The sequence below is a fragment of the Myotis daubentonii genome, chromosome 1 (assembly GCF_963259705.1).
Source record: "Myotis daubentonii chromosome 1, mMyoDau2.1, whole genome shotgun sequence".
NCBI lineage: Eukaryota > Metazoa > Chordata > Mammalia > Chiroptera > Vespertilionidae > Myotis > Myotis daubentonii.
In genome coordinates, this window is record NC_081840.1 from 132,473,534 (window position 1) to 132,493,876 (window position 20,343).

At 37.5% G+C, this 20,343-nt stretch overlaps 1 protein-coding gene and 1 pseudogene across 1 annotated transcript in view; both read right to left on the minus strand.

Annotated features, from left to right (window-relative positions):
- CUBN (cubilin) overlaps positions 1-20,343 on the minus strand; it is a 284,448-nt gene that overhangs the window by 209,543 nt on the left and 54,562 nt on the right. The window contains exons 23-27 of the mRNA XM_059660312.1: positions 8,728-8,920; positions 6,483-6,643; positions 5,140-5,321; positions 4,154-4,310; positions 847-1,034 (exon numbers count right to left, since the gene is read on the minus strand). Of these exons, the coding sequence (XP_059516295.1) occupies positions 847-1,034; positions 4,154-4,310; positions 5,140-5,321; positions 6,483-6,643; positions 8,728-8,920 (881 nt within the window). The remainder of the gene's footprint in view (positions 1-846; positions 1,035-4,153; positions 4,311-5,139; positions 5,322-6,482; positions 6,644-8,727; positions 8,921-20,343) is intronic.
- LOC132228276 (coiled-coil domain-containing protein 34-like) lies at positions 17,579-19,107 on the minus strand (annotated as a pseudogene).

Sequence of the window (20,343 nt, forward strand, 5' to 3'; positions counted from 1 at the left end):
AAGTTGATGTGTTAGATGACTCAAAAGTGATTTCATTAAAGATGAAAACTAGATGTCAAAATATATGTAAATTGAGTAAAACTGCTTTATGAAGTGTGAGTAGAAATCAATATTTCTAAATTAACATATCATCTCATAATTTTATACATGAATGCATAATTACATTTATAAGTAGCTGCCTAACTTTACAATCTGTAGCCCTAAAAATGTTGCATATAAAATATATAAAAATGTTGTAAATAAAATATCATAAAAATAGCAGATTACCTCATATTTTGGGTTCCCTAATTTTCAAGCAATTTTTATTGTATAGCATTGTACCATATATGGAGAGCTGAATAAGTGTCACTGGTGGTCATTATTACAACAAATAGAAACTTCTGTTTTACAAAAAGAAAAGTCAACTAAGTGAGCATAAATTTAAATAAAAAAAAAATCTAAATCATGATTCTTAATTTCAGGCAAATTAAGTATTAAATAAAGCTGTGACACCCAACATGTTTCTTGTTTATAGAGAACATAAAAACAACCAACCAAAAATAAAAGTTATTCTTCCCCTTCTGCATTATTTAATTAACATGAGGTCGGTCAGTCCAAAAGTTATAATGAAGCTAAAAACATAGATAGTTCTTTGTGTATGTAACTTAAGATCTTAAATATCTTTAATGTTACAATGATGGAGAAAGAGGCATGAAATATTCCTGCTCAAACACCATGGCTAGTGGTATATTAAAGATGTGTATGGCAGGGTTAGGGATTCGGTTCTTCAAGGCATGATGCCTTCTAGTTTGGCTTGCCTAACTTTATTTGAAAATACAGTCATGTACTTAATTTCAGAATACATACCTCTAAGTAGTCATGGGAGCAGTTTAGGTGATATTCCAATTCAAATTCCAAAAATGTGTAATTCACAGTGTTGCCAGTTGTTGCTTGGATGGTCCAGTTGCAACGCTGATTGTGAGAATAGGGATTTGGATAATGTATACTCTCTAGGATGCCGTAGGTTCGATTCACAATCATCACGTTCTCACAGGCTGGGAAAAATAATCATGATTGTTAAGAACCACCATCAAATATGTCAAAATTACTCCAAGATGTGTGTGATATTGCCTTTAAAAACTCTAGTTTTAAAATGTATATGTATGTGTGTGTTTGTGTATATATATATATATGTATATATATATATACACATATATATATATATATACACTTTGAATAATTATTAATTCCAATGGCTTAAATCTGAAAAGAAAGAAATATCAGTAGAGCTATCAGCTGGTAAAGTGTGTATACATTTTTTGGACACCCAGTATATTTGGTGTGGCATATTTATAGTGAAAGGTCTCCATTTAGAACAAGGTAAAATATTGCTTAAGTGAATTCAGCAACTTGAAAGTGTCATGAAAACTGCCCATGTTACAATGGACATCCAATTCCTGTGAATCCATGGAAAGCCAAATAGCTCAGCACTACTCAGAGATCTGTTTGTTTAGAGAAGTGTGTTAAACATTCTATGCTTCTGTTTTTCTAACTTTAACATTTGGAAAGGACAGAAATCTTGACCTTTAAATTCAACAGTTTAAAAACACAAAGTTCTATGTGAATGCTAAACATAAATAACAACATGGCTTTGTTGAATTCAAAAGTCAGCCTGTAATTCATATCAAAGACTCTGTTATGCCTGTAGTTAGTCATCAGGAAGTACCAAAGGCCTAGAGGGAATGCAGAGGATTTGAAGAAAAATGAAAATCTTAAATGTTTAAAACAGTCTTCAATCCAATGGTGGCATTTTCTTCAGCTTAATTTTCAACAGGACTACACTAGGTACCTCTAGACTAGGTATGGCTTGTCCTGGAGTCAGAGCCAAATTCAGCCAAACCTAATGACTGAAGGCATATGCATGCCTTTTCTCAAGCCTTTCTTATATTATCTGTATGAAATGGAATACAAGAGAATGGCAAAATAAATGTTATATTGAAAGGGTTGTCTCTGAAGACTGTGGTTCATATATGCATTCCTACCACAATACAGCTTCCTGGCAGGTGGCTGGAACACCATTTATAAACTTTGGTTTGAAAAGTATACACTTGTGGCTGGCTCTTCAAAAACCTTCTTTTGCTAAAGCAGGGGGTATTCAAACTATTTGTCTTTGAATATTTTTAGGTAACACTTTTGTCCACACAGGATTTTCAAAGAATGATTTTGTGATTTCAGGTGCCTGCAAGAAATGACACCTATTAGTCAGACAGGTATCATGTGCCTTACTGACAACAAAACAGGGCAGAGGAAAATGTATTCATTAACCACATGGGCTGTTCTCGGTGCTCAAAAATTATACTACGTGTCAGCCTCAAATTTCAAATGGCAAATTATATGGAAAATCTCACTGGTTCCTCTGATTTTTACTTTTAAGGACGTAACTGCACTAAATTACTTATTTAGTGTTCTGAAATGATGGGAGAGAATAAAATATCATAGAAATAAAAGGTGGCTGAGAAACAAATTAGGATAGCAATAACAAAACTGGAAATACGATTATATGCGCAACCAAACAGATATATCCCTGCTGGAATCTGGGAGGCCTTTTATGCTCTAATGATGAATTTCTGAGGAACAAAGCTATATATCATTAAACCTTAGTATTCAAAACTAGAGTTCGCTCTAACCCCATATATAAGTGAGTGTGAATCCTCAAATTCATACAGAATCAAAGTTAAACATTAATCCTCTCAACTAATCGGAAGGGATATTGTATATTGATTATGATTTTGTGACTTTCGGTTCTATTTTTAGGTAATTGTGTCAAAATTATGGGTAAACATAGATTTAATGGGGGCAAGGGACTGTATTTTCAAAACACAAGTAGCCCTGGCCAGTGTCACAATGGTTAGTGTCGGTCCACACACAAAGTGTCGCAGGTGCGATTCAGGTCAAGGGCACGTACATGTACCTGGGTTGCTGGTTTGATCCCCAGCCCCAGTTGCGGTGATTGTGAGAGAGGCACAATTGATGTGCCTCTCTCTCTCTCTCTCTCTCTCTCTCTCTCTCTCTCTCTCTCCCCCCCCCCGCCGCTTTTTCCCTCTATCCCTCCCTCCCTCTTTCCATCCCTTCTATTTTCTCTAAAAATTAATGAAAAAAAATATCCTCAGGTGAGGATAAACAAAATATAAAACCATACAAGTAAAGTGTTTATTAAATAACATAAATTCAAGAAAACCTTGTTTGTTGAATGTTCATTTTAAAGCTAACTTTAGAAAGTATTTAATTCTAGAGCTAGAAGGGAGCTTTCACAATCACCGAATTTAATCTCCTTTCTTTAAGAGAAAAAAATCATGGAACCCAGAGAAGAAAAGTGACCTTCCCAGGCAGGACAAACCCCTGAGCCCCTGGATTTCTGTTCAATATTCCTTTATCCCACCAGGTTGCCTCATGGGAAAGCAGATTTTAAAATGGCATCTCTACAAAGACCAGATTTTTCTCCAGTAAAGAATGTGCCTACTCCACGTGTGACTCACAAGGACCACAGTTTCCCTTAATAAAATTAATACCTTTTGAAATCCATGACCAAAAAAATGTGTTAGAAACACTGTGTACAATGGAATAATGTCTAATTAGAGGATCTTAATGTTTAACACAAATAAAAACCGAATAGCTGTTAACCTGTTATACTGATCTTTAGCTGAATTGCAACTGTTTCAGCATATTAAATACTCCTCTAAGTTTCTATAGCTTACCACATGCTTTAGTCAGATGATAAATTTAATGCATAAGCATTTCTTCCCTAATAGACTTACATTTTTCTCAATAAGGAGATAAGATTTATTTTAATGGCTCGAACCAATGGCTTATACTTATTTCCGTTGGTTTCATTCATCAAAAGATTGAGACCTGCCCTGGCCAGGTTGTTGAGTTGGTTGGAGCGTCTTCCCATACACCAAAAGGTTGCTGCTTCGCTTGGGTCCCTGGCTGGGGCGAGTACAGGAAGCAGTTGATTGATATTTTTCTCTCATATAGATCTCTCTCTCTCTCTCTCTCTCTCTCTCTCTCTCTCTCTCTCTCTTTTCCTTTCTCTGAACATATCCTTGAATAGGGATTTAAAAATATATATATTGAAGATCCCTACGGGCATCAAGCAGCCAGTATACATACTTACTCTGGTGGTATTTGGCCAGGAAGCCACCTCCTTGTTGGCCTTCATCCGTCCTCAGTTTTAAAAACATGCTGTCTCCACTAGAACGAATTAGAGGTGGTTTCTCATCCCCACAAAGCTGAGTTAGCAGGTGAGAGCTGGTACCTGGACCATCATATACCTTTAATAAAACATTTTAAATGTCAAATGATTATGGCTATACACATTATATAAAGGCCTCTGTAAATCTCAAGAACTGGAAAAAGAATATATATATATATATGACATAACAAAAGAATACCCTGAATCAAAATATCTTTAAAATTATAGCTAATTATCTATAAACTTGGGCCATGAACTCTGGCCATTTCGCCATGGCAGTATACAGTTGTGTGTGAACCCAGGTTGAAATCTGAAGATTGAAAATAAAAGATTAATACTTATTTTGAGACCATAGCTGTTATCAGTAGTCTTCCTTGCTTTTTTAATTTTATAGTTTATAATTTATGACACTTTAATAAATTTTAAAATGTAGATTGTTTTTTAATGGAAAAGCCTGAATAGCTGGTTCTATAAAAAGTTACACCTGGAGGACTTCAATTATCCTCTCTAATTCACCAATAAAATCCTCTATATTATTATTTTGCACTACATATATAGAAAGTACATTGATAATAATTATGATAAATCTCATAACCCCTTTTAGTAGTCTTATATCTTAATAGTCCATATTTCATATATTTTAATATCTTAGTATATATAGTTCACATTTAATGTATTTTAATACTTAAATATATAAATATCAAGTCATTGAGTAATACATGCTATACTTAGAAGGCAAATCATTTTCATAAAATTTTCTTTTCTTTTTTTATTTTGCTTAAAATGTTTATGTGGCTGTTTTGTTTAAATGTTCCCCTTTCTCAAATCTCAAAAATAAAAATAAATGCATTTATGTGTGTTGGGCAAGGAGGAAGCAGTGAATTATAAAACTGAAACTGTATACATACGGCCAGATAATCTAAAGTGCAGTTAGGATGATGCTCCAAGTGAAACTCTTCAAATTCCAGTTCAAATGGGCTGCCCTGGCTGGCTTTCAGCCACCAGTAGCATTCAGAGTTGTGGTAATAGGGCATCGGGTAGTTGGGAGATGTGAAGGTGCCAGTGGGAGTGGTGAGATTGCCCCCACAACCTACAGGAGAAAGAGATGGAATGATGCATAACTTTCTTTCTGGTCACATTGAATTTTCTTGTCTATATCAAACTGGTGCTACTATTACTCCCCTTTAAGCCAAAACAAAACAACTACATCACCAAAGAGTAGCTAGCCTAGAATCTTAATTCATGTCAGTCAATGTACTTTCCTTTTCCTAACCAAGGTGACCAGTTTGATTAAATATACCAGGGAATCAAACCATCTTTCCTAACTTTGTATTTCAAAAACAAAAGGCTGCTGTGAATTCAGAAGTACTTACAATGTTGAAGTTTATTACAAACTAGAGGCCCAGTGCATGAAATTCATGCACGGAAGCGGGGATGTGGGGGGTAGGGGGCGGGGGAGAGGCCCTCAGCCTGGCCTGCACCCTCTCACAGTCTGGGACCCCTCGGGGGATGTCCGACTGCTGGTTTAGGCCCGATCCTGCAGGGATCCCACAGGGATCGGGCCTAAACTGGCAGTTGGACATCCCTCTTGCAATCCAGGACCGCTGGCTCCTAACTGCTCACCTGCCTGCCTGCCTGATCACCCCTAACCACTCTGCCTGCCTGCTTCATCACCCATAACCACTCACCTGCCTGCCTGATCACCCCTAATCACTCTTCCTGCCTGCCTGATTACCCCTAACCACTGCGCTTGCCTGCCTGATCGCCCCTAACTGCTCACCTGCCTGCCTGATTGCCTCTAACCACCTCTGCCTCAGCCCCACGCCACTGCAGCTTCATCCAGAAGGACGTCTGGAAGGTCATTTGGCTGTCCGGTCTAATTAGCATATTATGCTTTTATTATTATAGATTATTATAGATCAGCAGTTCTCAACCTGTGGGTCGCAACCCCTTTGGCAGTGGAACAACCCTTTCACAGAGGTCGCCTAACACCATCCTGCATATCAGATATTTATATTGTGATTCATAACAGTAGCAACATTACAGTTATGAAGTAGCAACGAAAATAATTTTATGGTTGGGTCACAATATGAGGAACTGTATTTGAAGGGCCAAAAGGTTGAGAACCACTGTTTATAGATAGTAATCACAAGACACAGATGGAAAAATATGGATAAGAGTATGGCAATACAAGAACCAAGAAACCAACCCAATTGGACTCACCAATAAAAGATGGTTCTTTGATCTTTACCTGTTAATGATCCATCCCAGTAAGCTGAGAATCCAGAACTTGAAAAAACGATGTCACTCTTAAATTGCAACCATAATTTATTACTGTGAGAGATGATTCTTGGAGGTGTAGTTGAGCCACAGTATTTTCCCAGGAGTGGTGACGTTTCATAGCCTCCATCTCTGTGACAAAATGCAGATGTAAACATTCATCAGGTTATTGATAATATTACTGAATAAACATTTAACATATTTGAACTTTCAGATTGCAAACACATTAATTTATGTCAATCAATGTTTCTCAAAAATACTCTAAAAACATCATTTTAAGTTTTCAATTTATCTAATAGTACTTGAATAATTTAATAAAGAATAACCATCAGTTATGGTTGGCATAACATTTTATATAATCAATGGCCAACTGAAAAACAATGTTTAGTCTTCTTTTCAAATAAAGTGTCTGGCAAATGTCAGAGAGTACCAGACAGAGAACTCATAATTATTAAAAGTATAAACAAATGTTGCTTAATTTTACGGAGAAGCCTTAAATGTTTTTCTTCTAAATAATGTTTTTCCTATGAAAATTTTCAAATTTTACTATATCATATTTGACTTATATAGCAATATGTTTTAATTAAATTTTATTTTTCCCATCACCATTTACCCCCCTGTACCCTCTGCCACCTCCACCCACCCCTCACTGCTCCCCCTGCAATCATCACACTGTTGTCCATGTCAATGAGTTAGTTTTCTTTTTTCCTTTTTGTACCATATGATTTCACTCATCTGTGGAATCTAATGAACAACTGAACTAACTAGCAAATTTTTTAAAATAATTCTTTCCTCAATAACTTTTGGGTTCTTAACTCTGTAGTTTCTAATCTGTAGTGGTGTTTGTTGTTGTTTTTTTCCCCATTGTTAATCCTCACCAGAGGATATTTTTCCATTGATTTTTAGAGAAAGTTGAAGGGAGGGGGAGAGACAGAGAGAGAGACACACATTGATTGGTTGCCTCCCTCAGGCGCTCCGACCAGGGCCAGGGATTGAGTTTGCAACTGAAGTAGGTGCCCTTGACCAGAATCAAACCCAGGGCCCTTCAGTCCTTGGCCAATGCTCTATCCACTGAGTCAAACCAGCTGGGGCTGTAGCTCTTTTGGACCTGGAGAGTATAATGCTAAGCGAAATAAGCCAGTTAGGGAAAGAGAAGTGTCACATGATCTCATTCATATGTGGAATGTAATGAACAAAATAAACTTGAACAAAATAGATCCAGAGACATAGAAGCATGGAACAGACTGATGAATTTCAGAGGGAAGGCAGGCGTGAGAGTGGGTGGGGTGGGGAGAGATTAACCGGAGAAGCTATATGCATATATGCATAGTCCTTGGACACAGATAATAGTGTGGTAAAGACCTGGGAGGTGTGGGTGCGGGGTGGAGGGGGTCAATGGGAAAACAACAACAAAGGGAACATCTGTAATACTTTCCACAATAAAGATGAATTTTTTAAAAATATGATTCACTCAATATAAAAGTTCAATGGTTAACTGTTATAAATTAAGACAATTATGTTATTTTAGCATGATACAGTACAAGTATGACTTTTTTAGTACCTTACTTTATATCATAGCATAAAATTTACCATAAAACAGTATAAGATTCTAGGCTTTTGAAATGCCAATAAAATATTTAAAACTGATGCATGCCAAATTGATAAGCCAAATTTAACTCAATTAAGCTAACTTACCTTTACTATAAATATAACTTTTTAAACACATTTTATCGAAGAATTAAAGAAAAAATGCCATGCACTGAAATTGACAAGACTAGACTTATTACTTAACACAAAAAAACTTTGTGAAAACCTTAAGATAAGGTTGCTATCTTAGCATCATTTTGTGATCTAATTAGACTAAATGGACACTGAACAGCCTAAAATGTAAACTAATTTTATATAAAGTAGATATGCAACAATAATTAGTATCTAATTTCAGAGTGGAAGTACATTTGTTTACTCTGCCCAAATAAAATCTGGAGTTTATTTTCAAATACTTGCAATAAAAGAATCACTTCAAAATAATTGGAATCTTATGCAATTCTCTGTTTTTCTTCTGGTAAGTCAGGCTCCAAATGAAAAACATTATGGCTTATAAGGAAGAGAACTGCAAGGAGTTTTATAGAGAAAATCTATATATTTTCCTTAACATTTCCAGGAAAGATTGTGAATGGAAATAATGAAAAGCATTATGATAAAACAAAGGTGCTTACTTAATTTCCACAAAATCTCCTAGACATTTTCCACCAACTCCCTCCTCCAAGGAGAAGTTCGTGAAATGCAATGCAATCTGGTGGCTGGTTCCCACTGTGATCCTATAAACGCACTGCCAGTTGTTGGGGTAATTATTGGGGAAGTTTGGAGAAGTAAATGTACCAGATTCTTCTGTATAGTCTTTCAAGCATACTGTGAAAAGAAATAGACCACAAGAGAGAAAATAAAAAATATTATGCTACATTTCACTCATAAGACATTCAGTAATACACACTTGATTAATTTGTGCCAATGTACTTGATTTTTAATAGGCTGTTTTGGAAAGTTCAAAGAGTAATTTCATTTCAAAATGAAGTTTTGAATTCGATGGCAAAACAATTTTTAGTAGTAAACCTAAGCTAAGTAGTGTAAATTTGTTATATATTTCAAAAGTAAACTAATGTTTATGTTCTTGGGGGTGTTGTAATGTTTCTAATTCAGGCAAATTACCATGAACATTATGAATGAAACTCAACTACCGAAATCATAGAGGGGGCTGAGAAATAATTTAGTTCTGTTCTCTTTTTCACAAGCTTCATTTCGAATGGTTTCAAGCAAAGCATGCACTTATGAGAAATGACAAAGCAGGTACCTCAGTCATAAGAGTGAGGACTAGGAGATGAGACTCAGACCAGAGTGACCATGAGTCAATGCCCAGCTCAAATGCTGATAAGCTGTGCAACCTTGGGCAAGTTACTTCACCTCTCTGGGCCTCGTCTCTAAAACGGAGATGGTAACTACCTTTGAGTACACATTTAAGGCTTAGAGACAATGCAACTAAAGGCCTTGGCACATGGTATGTGCTCAATAAATGGTAGTAATCATCATTGGGTTTCAAAATAGACCAGAAAGGTATCAGAAAAACAGAGCACAAATTATGGGGAATAAATTAGATCACACAAAACATTTAGGTAATACTTGGACAATTTTAGGTCCTAAATAAATATTAACTGTTCTACTTTAAGAGTTTTAACTTTAGCTCTAACCAGTTTGGCTCAGTGGATAGAGCGTCAGCCTGTGGACTGAAGGGTCCCAGGTTCAATTCCTGTCAAGGGCATGTACCTTGGTTGCTGGCACATGCCTAGTAGGGGGTGTGCAGGAGACAGCTGATCGATGTTTCTAACTCTCTATCCCTCTCCCTTCCTCTGTAAAAAATCAATAAAATATATTTTAGAAAGAGTTTTAACTTTACCTTTTCAGACTTTCAGACTCCATATTTACCAACCAACCCACTCAACCTCTTCTGCTCTCCAAATCTGAGATATTTTCCAAAGAAAATCTGGTTTCAGTGCATTTTAATGTATATTCAATTAAACCCAGTAATAACATAAATCCAGGGTCCAGGAGTAGACACATCTACTGAAATGTTTTGGGGGAGAATGCACTATTCTACTTAATCATGAGTAAAAAAAGAAAATGAGGATGTTTAGGTATGCTATTTCCCTGGTCACTGTTGTGTAATCATACTCAGAGTAACAGAGGAACCACTGATATTGAGAGCAGAGAGACATATATCAAATATTATAGGCTCTACTACCTCCGTATAGCCCTAAGTGTTCCAGGCATTCACCAAATATCTGGTTTACTTGGCTTGAAGCAGCAAGCAATCAAGGCTTTACTGTATTGAAGGAATCAACAGTGATATTTAGCTTCAAAGAATAATGTCATATACTTTTCTATATATTTGTATCATCTGCTAGGACATTACTTGAAGGAGGAAAAAGAGGAAGGAATGGAGGGAGGAAAAAGACAGGGAGAAGGCAGGGGAGGGAGGGAGAGGGATCAGGGAAAGAGAAGTGGGAGAGAGGTGGGAGATTAAGTATTTCAGACCCAGTAATAAGTATTACTAAGATAAAAATTCATGGATCCCATGGACATTAAGTAAAGGCTATGACCCTGAGCTGGCAGAACTGAGACTCATTGACCACCCCGACATTCAGGTAGCTTCAGCCAGTAAATCAAATATCTAGAGCAAATTATCTGTTCATGTCATTTGTACTTAAAGAGATAATGTTCCTTGCTTACCCACTCTACTCCCAGAATGGAAATGCAATCCCATTGACTATTTCTAATGTAACTTGCAATTATTCTGAAGGAGAAAGGTATATGTAATCAGGTTCCCATGTAAAGAAACTTAATTTAATGAAATTTTGAGAAGTAATGATGAGTAATTTTCCTGTACTTTGTCCAGATGCAAGTCATTATTGCTACATAATGGTGGTTGTTTATTAATCCCTGCTGAAATTTTGATGTAAATATTAATCTTATTTTATCTTACTGGCACAAAGGTAAACACAGTCCCTGATGTATTCAAATGATCTTTACACTTCACTTTGTCTAAAATGTTTTATCTAACAACTTCTCCCTCTCCCCAAACATACCCTTTAACCAATAAACTCTTACTTATCATTTAAGGTCAAATTCAAATATCACTTCCTCTATGAAGCCTTTCCTAATCATGTAGAATTAATTTCCTTTTGCTCAATAAAACTTTATGCAAATGGTAATTTGAGTCCTAAACATATTATATTGTGACTGTTTTTATGTGAACATATTTCCTCTACTAGGCCTTCAAATATGAATAGGAATTTATTAACCATTAGTAATTTTCACTTATTATACTACTGGCCAAGATCACATATAGTAAATATCTATTAAAATCACCCTATATAATAAAAACCTAATATGCTAAGTGTCTGACCATTTGACCAGTCGCTATGATGCACACTGACCACCAGGGGGCAGATGCCCCGATCGGTAGGGTAGCTTGCTGCTGGGGTCCGGCTGATTGCAACTGGATGAGACGGGTAGGACATTCCCTGGAGCCCTCCTGCAGTCCCTCCCCAGCCCCGATCATGCACCGGTGAGGTCCCTTGGCCTGGCCTGCACCCTCTCACAATCAGGGACCCCTCAAGGGATATCCACAGGACAGGACAAGGGACCCTACCAGTGCATAAATCTATGCACTGGGCCTCTAGTATTACATAATGTATTGAAAACTAAGAAGGGTAGGATAACTATCTAATCTCCCAACATATTACCCCCTCCATTTTCTCATCTCATTTTTCCTTTCCTTCCTATCCTCTCTCCTGAGTAAGATGATATTCTTTAACATTTTATAATGTCTATTAATTCTAAATTACAGAAATTGTTTGCTTCCAGCCCTGATGAGTAACTGGTACTAAACTAGTCCCTCTCCATCGGAACGATAATAATAGTGCAATTCTATCTACCTGCCCTCTTCTTTATGCAATTTTAGTTCTATCATTTAATTATATTTATATTATAAACTCTAACTTACTATTATTTTTGCTTTCAATCATTAGTTGTCTTTTAAAGAAATAATGAGAGTAAAAAGCAATCTACATATTTATCCAGTTATTTATCATTTCTGGCATTCTTCATTCCTTCTTGTAAATATATATTTCTCTTTGGTATAACTTCCCTTTGACATAATGGACTTGTTAATATTTCATGTAGTATAGGTATTCTAGTAGTAAGCTCTCTCAGCTTCTGTTTGTCTATAGACATCCTTTTTGCATTCTCATTTTGAAAACATTTTTCCTGAATATTTAAATGTTTTTCCTCTCACAACTTTTAATATTGCATTCCATTTTCTTTTTAGCTCCATTTTTTAAATTAGAAACCAGCTGTCATTTATATCATGGTTTCCCTGTGTACAATGTGTCCTTTTTCTCTTTATTTCCCAGATATTTGTGAAATGGATAGAGGAGTGTGTGAAATATAAAGTGTCAGGTATGAAGTAGAAGGTGTGAAGTGTGAAGTTGTAGCATATTAACTCTAAGCAGACTTACTGATTAGTTAAGAACAAATATTGTTAGCCTTTGAGAAAATACACCAAAAAATTAGGTATCATTGAAAAGCCAATGAGGAAAAAAGAATGGAATTCCAAAAATGAAAGTAGCAACAGAAGATGAGGGACATCTGTGAAACGCAAATCTATATCACTCTTCTGTAGTAAAGGACTAAATGCTTTCCTCACAAGACTATGAACAAGGCCAATATGTCCAATCTCATCCTTTCTAGCCAGCATTGTACAGAAGGTACTAGTCACTGCAGTAAGGCAAAAGAGAGAGACAGACAGACAGGGAGATATTGAAAAGGAAAAAATAAAACTGTCCTTATTCACAGATATGATCAACTGTGAGAATATACTAAGGAATCTAGAAAAAATTTACTAGAACTAACAAATGAGTTTAACAAGAAACAGAATACAAGATAAGAATCTTTAAAAAAAAAATAAAGCTTGAACAACTAAACACCATTTGCTAAGCAAGCAAACAAACTTGGATACAAAACTCACATTATATGGAAAAATTAACTCAAAGTGGATTATAAACATAAATGTACAAAATCAAACCACAAAATTTGTAGAAGAATGCACAGAGGAAAATCTTCACAGATTTAATAGATACACATTTCTTAGCCAAAATACAAAAAGACTAACCATAACAGAAGAAAAGAATATATTAGACTTCTGCTCTTCAAACGATACCATTAAGAAAAATAAAATGCTAGCTGTACATACTAGGAGAAAAAATTTGCAATACATTTATCCGACAAATGACATACTTGTATCCAGAATATGTACCATACAATAAGACAAATAATACTAACATAAATGAACAAAATGATTTTAATTGTACACCTCACAAAACAAGATATATAAATTGTGAATATATGAAAAGGTACTCAGCACTATTAATCACCAGAGACATGCAAATTAAAACAACACTGAGGCACCACTACACAACTACTGGAGGCTAAAAATGAAAAGACAGACAATACCAAGGACTGGCAAAGATGAGGAGAAAGTGGAATTCTCATTCATTGTAGGTGGGAATATAAATTGATATAACCACTTCACTAAAAATGTCTAGCAGTTCCTCATAAAATCCTATATAATAAAGAGCTAATATGCTAATTAGACCAGACGGCAGGACAAACTTCCAGGATGATCTTCCTGGATGATCTTCCAGAATAACCAGTGGGTGGGGGACAGGGCCCCAAGGCATAGGACTGCAAGGGCCAAGCCCCTTGCACGAATTTTGTGCATTGATCCTCTAGTTAAACATAATATTACCATATGACCCAGAAATTCTATTCTTAGGTATTACCCCAAGAGAAAGGATAACACAAGCCCACAAAATAACTTGTATATCAATGTTCACAGCAGCCTATTTCATAGTAGCTAAAAACTAGAAATAACCCCACTGTCCAAATAATCAGGTTTTGATATATCCATACAAAGGCTTTTTCATTAATAAAAAGAAAGCCCTAGCTGGTTTGGCTCAGTGAATAAAGCGTTGGCTTGAGGACTGAAGGTTCCAGGATTCAGTTCTGCTCAAGGACACATGCCCAGGTTGCAGGCTTGATCCCAGTAGGGGGTGTGCAGGAGGCAGCCAATCAATGATTCTCATCATTGATGTTTCTATCTCTTTTTCCCTTTCCCTTCCTCTATGAAATCAATAAAATATATTTTTAAAAAATAAAGAAAAAGAAAAAACTAGTTATAAATACAACCACATAAACAAATTATAGGAGCATTATGCTTAATGAAGAAGCCAAAGATAAAAGGGTGCATACTGTGTGTTCGCACTCATACCTGCCTTTGAACAGGCAGAACTGATCAATAGTGATAATAATCAGGCCTTCAGTTGTTGAGATGGAATCTATGGAGGGATTGATCAAGGAAACACTAGAATATTTTCTTGGTTGATAAAAGTACTATATATTTTGAATGGAGTAGTGATTACATGGATATACACATTTTTAAAACTCCAGATGAATTTTACTTACTAAATTACTAACAATAATTGCAAAATAAGCCGTAACTGGTTTGGCTCAGTGGATAGAGCATTGGCCTGCAGACTGAAAGGTCCCAGATTCGATTCCGGTCAAGGGCATGTACCTTGGTTGCGGGCACATCCCCAATAGGGGGTGTGCAGGAGGCAGCTGATCAATGTTTCTCTCTCATCGATGTTTCTAACGCTCTATCCCTCTCCCTTCCTCTCTGTAAAAAGTCAATAAGATATATTTTTTAAAAAATCTATGTTAAGGCCCTGACCAGGTGGCTCAGTTGGTTGGAAGTTTGTCTCTTACACCAAAAGGCTGGTCAGGGACATACTCAGGTTGCGGGTTTGATCCCCAGTTGAGGGCGTGTACAAGAGGCAACCGATCCATTATTTTTCTCTCTTTCTCTTCCTCTCTCTCTAAAATCAATAAAAACATATCCTGGGGTGAGGATTTTTAAAAAAAATCTATGCTATGTTAAAAGTTTAAAAGTTCTGTGCAAAAACAAGTTGGCTCTCTAAAGAAAATCCAATAAACAATTCAGATATCAAATAAATAATCAATAAGGTTATTGATTATTTATTTTGTTGATTATTTATTTGCTATAAATATTAACAAGAATGTTTAAAATCTGATTGTAGTTTTATGAGTTTCCCATAGTCAACTTTATAGGGAAAAGAACAATAGCTCTCTGAACTTACTGTGTCTACTTCTTGAAAGGCTAGTAACTCCTCTTATCTAACACTGAAGTCTGTATACAGTGTTCATGTTTTCTTCCCTTCACAGAATAAATGACTCTTTTTAGAATAATATTAATACAGAGAAATACTAATGCTAGGCTTTTGTTTCATCTTATGCTTTGTAATAAGAACAAATAAGTAAAATTGAATGTGTTCCCACAATCATCTGTTGGCATAATTCTTACTACATCAATACAAAATGCAAACATAAAAGTGCTTCTTGTTTATAACTTATGTTGGCAAAGGAATGCTCATTTCCAATGGCTCTTCACCTTTTGTGATAGTCTAGTAACATTTACAAAGAGATGAAAAAGAACAGTATATTTCTCCCATTCACTACTAGCATATTCAACTGAGCTGAGATGGAAAGGGATATCTCTGAAGATCAAAAACTACTATTGACAGGCCTCACAGATCTTTCTTTCTGACCAACCTCAAAAAAAAAAATGTCAAGAAAGAAAAGAGAATATATGCAAATTTCCCTGGTGGACCATTACAAAACACAAAGCTGTATCTTTCTAAAAATCATGATGTATCTTTGTCTCCACTAAGCATTTTCAAAAAGTTTTAGTAACAGCATTCAACTCATTATGAAAGGGGAAAATCCAAAACATGGATAATCCCTCCAACCCATAAAGCAGTGATGATATCAGCCCCATACAATTTGGGGGACAGGAATAGAATAAAGGGATCTGAGAATGAATCTTTTAGAGAGACCCTAGATTATGGGTAACTGCTCCACCATCTCCTTTCTTCGCCTTATGCAATAACATGATTATTGAATTATGTGATTGTGAATTACATTAGGGATCAATCTATAAGTGGTGCTTTCTCTTTTTTTTTTCTAATATTTTAATTGATTTCAGAGAGGAAGGGAGAAGGAGAGAGAGATAGAAACATCAATGATGAGAGAGAATCACTGATTGTCTGCCTCCTGCACGCGCCCTACTGGGGATTGAGCCTGCAACCTGGGCATGTGCCCTTGACCAGAATCGAACCTAGGACCCTTCAGTCCACAGGCGGACACTCTATGCACTGAGCCAAACTGGCCAGGGCAAGTGGTGCTTTCTGAAATCACTCATGAGATGTTTGTGTCTGCATGAATCCATTTGACCTCAGATTTTCTAAATATGTGTTAAATAATAGTCAAACCAGGAACCGTCATCAGCTTCTATTGGCATCTTTGGCTTAACATTCTTCAAAGTGAAGCCTTGAGGGAAGATAAAATTACAGGTTCAATTGCTCCCTCTAGGAAAGAAGAAGCCTCCCTAATCAAAATCTAACATTTTGCTCTACAATTCGCTGTTCAGCAGTCACAGAATTCGCTTTTGATTCTCCCTCACAGGTGACCAATTCAGATGGATGTGAATGTAAGCTAACTCACTACAGCCCCTAGTGTAATAAACTGCACTTGGACATCAGTCATTCTATTTTACACCTGGCACAGTTGTCGTGTTTCACAGCTACTGTGTAATTTTCCCATAGAATGTCTCCTTTTATTATCCCCAACTATGTGAGAGAGCCAGTTATTATAACTCCACTTTTTAGAAAGGTATGGATGAGGGAGCTTCTGAGACTCCCAGAGGTTAAGTTTTAAAATCACTTAGTTTCGACAAACCAAAGATAAAAATTCAAAGCCAAGTCCTCCCTTTCCAAATCCTGTACTATTTAATAATCCCTGGTTTCTCTGTACAGGAAATGCCAATTCAGGAATGAGAATGAGTAGAAGATTAGGAATATTACTATTAGATGTTTTCTTTTTTTTCCCCCACAAGAAAAATTGTTGATTTTATTGGTATTACAGTGGTTTTAGTACAAGCTAAATACAACACAGTTGTTAATCAATCATCTATCCTTCAAAGATGGATTGTATATAATATCTTCCTTGCCCAGTTGGCATGGCCCAGTGGTTGATAGTCAACCTATGAACCAGGAGGTCACGGTTTAATTCCCAGTCAGGCCATGTGCCCAGGTTGCGGGCTCAGTCCCCAGTAGGGGGTGTGCAGGAGGCAGCTGATGAATGATTCTCTCATGATTGATGTTTTTATCTCTCCCTCTCCCTTCCTCTCTGAAATCAATAAAAATATGTTAAAAATATCTTCTTTAAAAAGTTCTAAGGACTCCATATATAAATGCAAAAATTTGTACTTGTCAATAGTCATATCAAATGTTGAGCTACTGACTGAGAGTAAAAAACACAATTTCTGATTTTAAAATTAAGTATCTACAGGCAAAAGTATGCAATTTCCCACGTCTCCTATCTTTGTATTCTGCGCAAAGTCCCAAGGCAACGGTTGGTTCTGGCTTTCTGAATTACCAGAGATGAAGACCTGTGTGGCTGACTTATTTCAGGCCTTTAATATTTTTTCCTAGTAGATCTTTAGTCTTTGGGAGGAGGCCTATGAGTAGATTTCCAGGAATTAGATTATAAAGGGCTGGTTTTGGATAAGAATTTCCACTGTAAAATCCTGTAAGTTTTCCATTGGCATACCCATAGCTCTTTGTAACTGGAGGAGGTTCATTTTTTGCATTTTCCAACCACTCCTTAAACATTTTTCTGCAATTTCTGTTTTTTTCCTGTAATTCAGCGTGATGTTGTTTCTCTTTTTCCTTTTCTTTCTTCTACTCACATTCTTCGGCATTTTTCCCTTAACCATTCTTTATCTTTTTCTTTTTCTTTTTCTTACAAACGATCTTTCTCCAATCCTTTTGCTGCTTTTTCCTCCATTTCATTAATTTTTTGTTCACTTTCTTTTCTTTTTTGTTTTTTTAAATATATTTTATTGGTTTTTTACAGAGAGGAAGGGAGAGAGACAGAGAGTCAGAAACATCGATGAGAGAGAAACACCGATAAGCTGCCTCCTGCACATCTCCTACTGGGGATGTGCCCACAACCCAGCCACATGCCCTTGACCGGAATCGAACCTGGGACCCTTCAGTCCGCAGGCCGACGCTCTATCCACTGAGCCAAACCGGTTTCGGCCCCTTTCTTTTCTGTTTATTCTTTTTCTCAACCAAGTCTTTGTGCTTTTCTTCAGCAATTATCTTTCTTTATTCACATTCTGCCTTTTATTTTCTTTTTTTCTGATTTAATTCCTCTAGATAAGCGGTTCTCAACTTGTGGTCGCGACCCCTTTGGCGGTCGAACGGCCCTTTCACAGGGGTCGCCTAAGACCATCCTGCATATCAGATATTTACATTACGATTCATAACAGTAGCAACATTACAGTTATGAAGTAGCAACAAAAATAATTTTATGGTTGGGTCACAACATGAGGAACTGTATTTAAAGGGCCAGAGGCTGAGAACCACTGGTCTAGAGCGTCCTGTTGCAGACAGTCACGTTCTTTTTCTTTGCCAACAAACCACACTTCCCCTGGCATCAGGCTGCTCGCTGGTAAGCGCACCCGTTTCTGCTCGTCTTGGTTATCTTTGGATTCCACCACACTGGCGCAGCCCTGTCACCCCATTCCTCCCAGGCTCCCCCATGGCCACTGAGACTTGGGCATCTTCGTCCACTTATTCTTCATTCTCCCCGTCACCATCACCATCGTTGTCAAACGGGAAGCTCTAATGGCGAAGGGGAGACAACAGGTTCGTGGAGGAATTGCTGCCGCCCAGCAACAGAGATGGAGATGGGGAGCACACGGCCACCCTCTCCAGCCCCTGTCCTCCCGCGTCTGCCATGAGGGCGGAGAAGGGGCCCCAAGGAAGGCCGAGACCTGGCCCTACACCCAGGGTGTCGGAAGGAGGCCAAACAGCCCGCCACCTCCCCACCGCCTTCATTGGGCCCAAGTGCAAACCCACGGAGCAGGGGCAGGGCACAATTAGATGTTTTCTTTAGCATTTCCATTCTAGGACTAAGAAATTAAATAATAAATATGCCTGAGCTGGGAAGTGCCAGGACACCCATATACACAAAAGTATGAGAAAATACTGACCAATAAGGAAATAAAACTTTAAAAGATCAATAGACTGACTAACACCCTTAGAGAGGGAAAAATATCTGAATATCTCACAGCAGAAAACACAGAATTCAAGAAGCAGAGAGGATTCTGATTTGCCCAAAGCATTTTAGTATTGAAGTCAAGACAAGAACCAAGACTTCTGACTTGTCTTCAGCCTTCTTTGACCCTGTCATGGAAAGTACTTTCCACCGTGAGCAGTTACAACCCTGTCCACAATTACATCCCAGTTGTAATTATATACTGCAATTTATGTGTTAAGATTGACTTTCGGAGTCTCTGGGGAACTGCAAACTTTCATTACAATAACTTAAATTGCTTGGTGAAAACCCACTCTAGACCTATTTGAATTAGAATTTCTGGGGGGAACCCTAACACCTGAATGTGTAATAAGAAAATCCCACCCTAAGTTTTTTATGAACAATAGAGTTTGGGAAAACTGCTCTATGGGATTTAACTTTTAAAATAGAATCAGGCCTTGACAGGTGTGGCTCAGTTGGTGAGAGCATTGCCCTATGCACTGGTCAGGGCACATACCTAAGTTTCAGGTTGAATTCCCAGTGGAGGTAGGGGTGCATACAGAGTCAACCTATTGTTGTTTCTCTCCCCCACCCCTTCCTCTCTCTAAAATCAATGAACATTTCCTCTAGTGAGGATTTAAAAAATTATATGCCTAAGTGACCATCTGACTGTTTGACCATCTGACTGATACCTATGATGCGCAATGACCACCAGGGAGCAGTCGCTCAATGCAGGAGCTGCCAAGCTGCGATGACTTGGCAGATGCGGTTCTCAGGTGACGCACCCGGAACCAGAGAGGAAAGAGCCCGATTCCAGGTTATGTCACCCAAGAATGGCCCTCTGGCGATCTGGGACCCTCAGGGGATGTCAGAGAGCCGGTTTCAGCCCGATCCCACAAGCCAGGCCCAGGGACCCACCTGCAGGAGGGACCCCATTCACGCCACAGATGACCTTCGAGCCCCGGTTCCACCCCAGGTGCAGCCGGCTGGGGAGAGACTGCGGGAGGTTGGCTCCAGGGTGTGTCTGACCCTTCTTG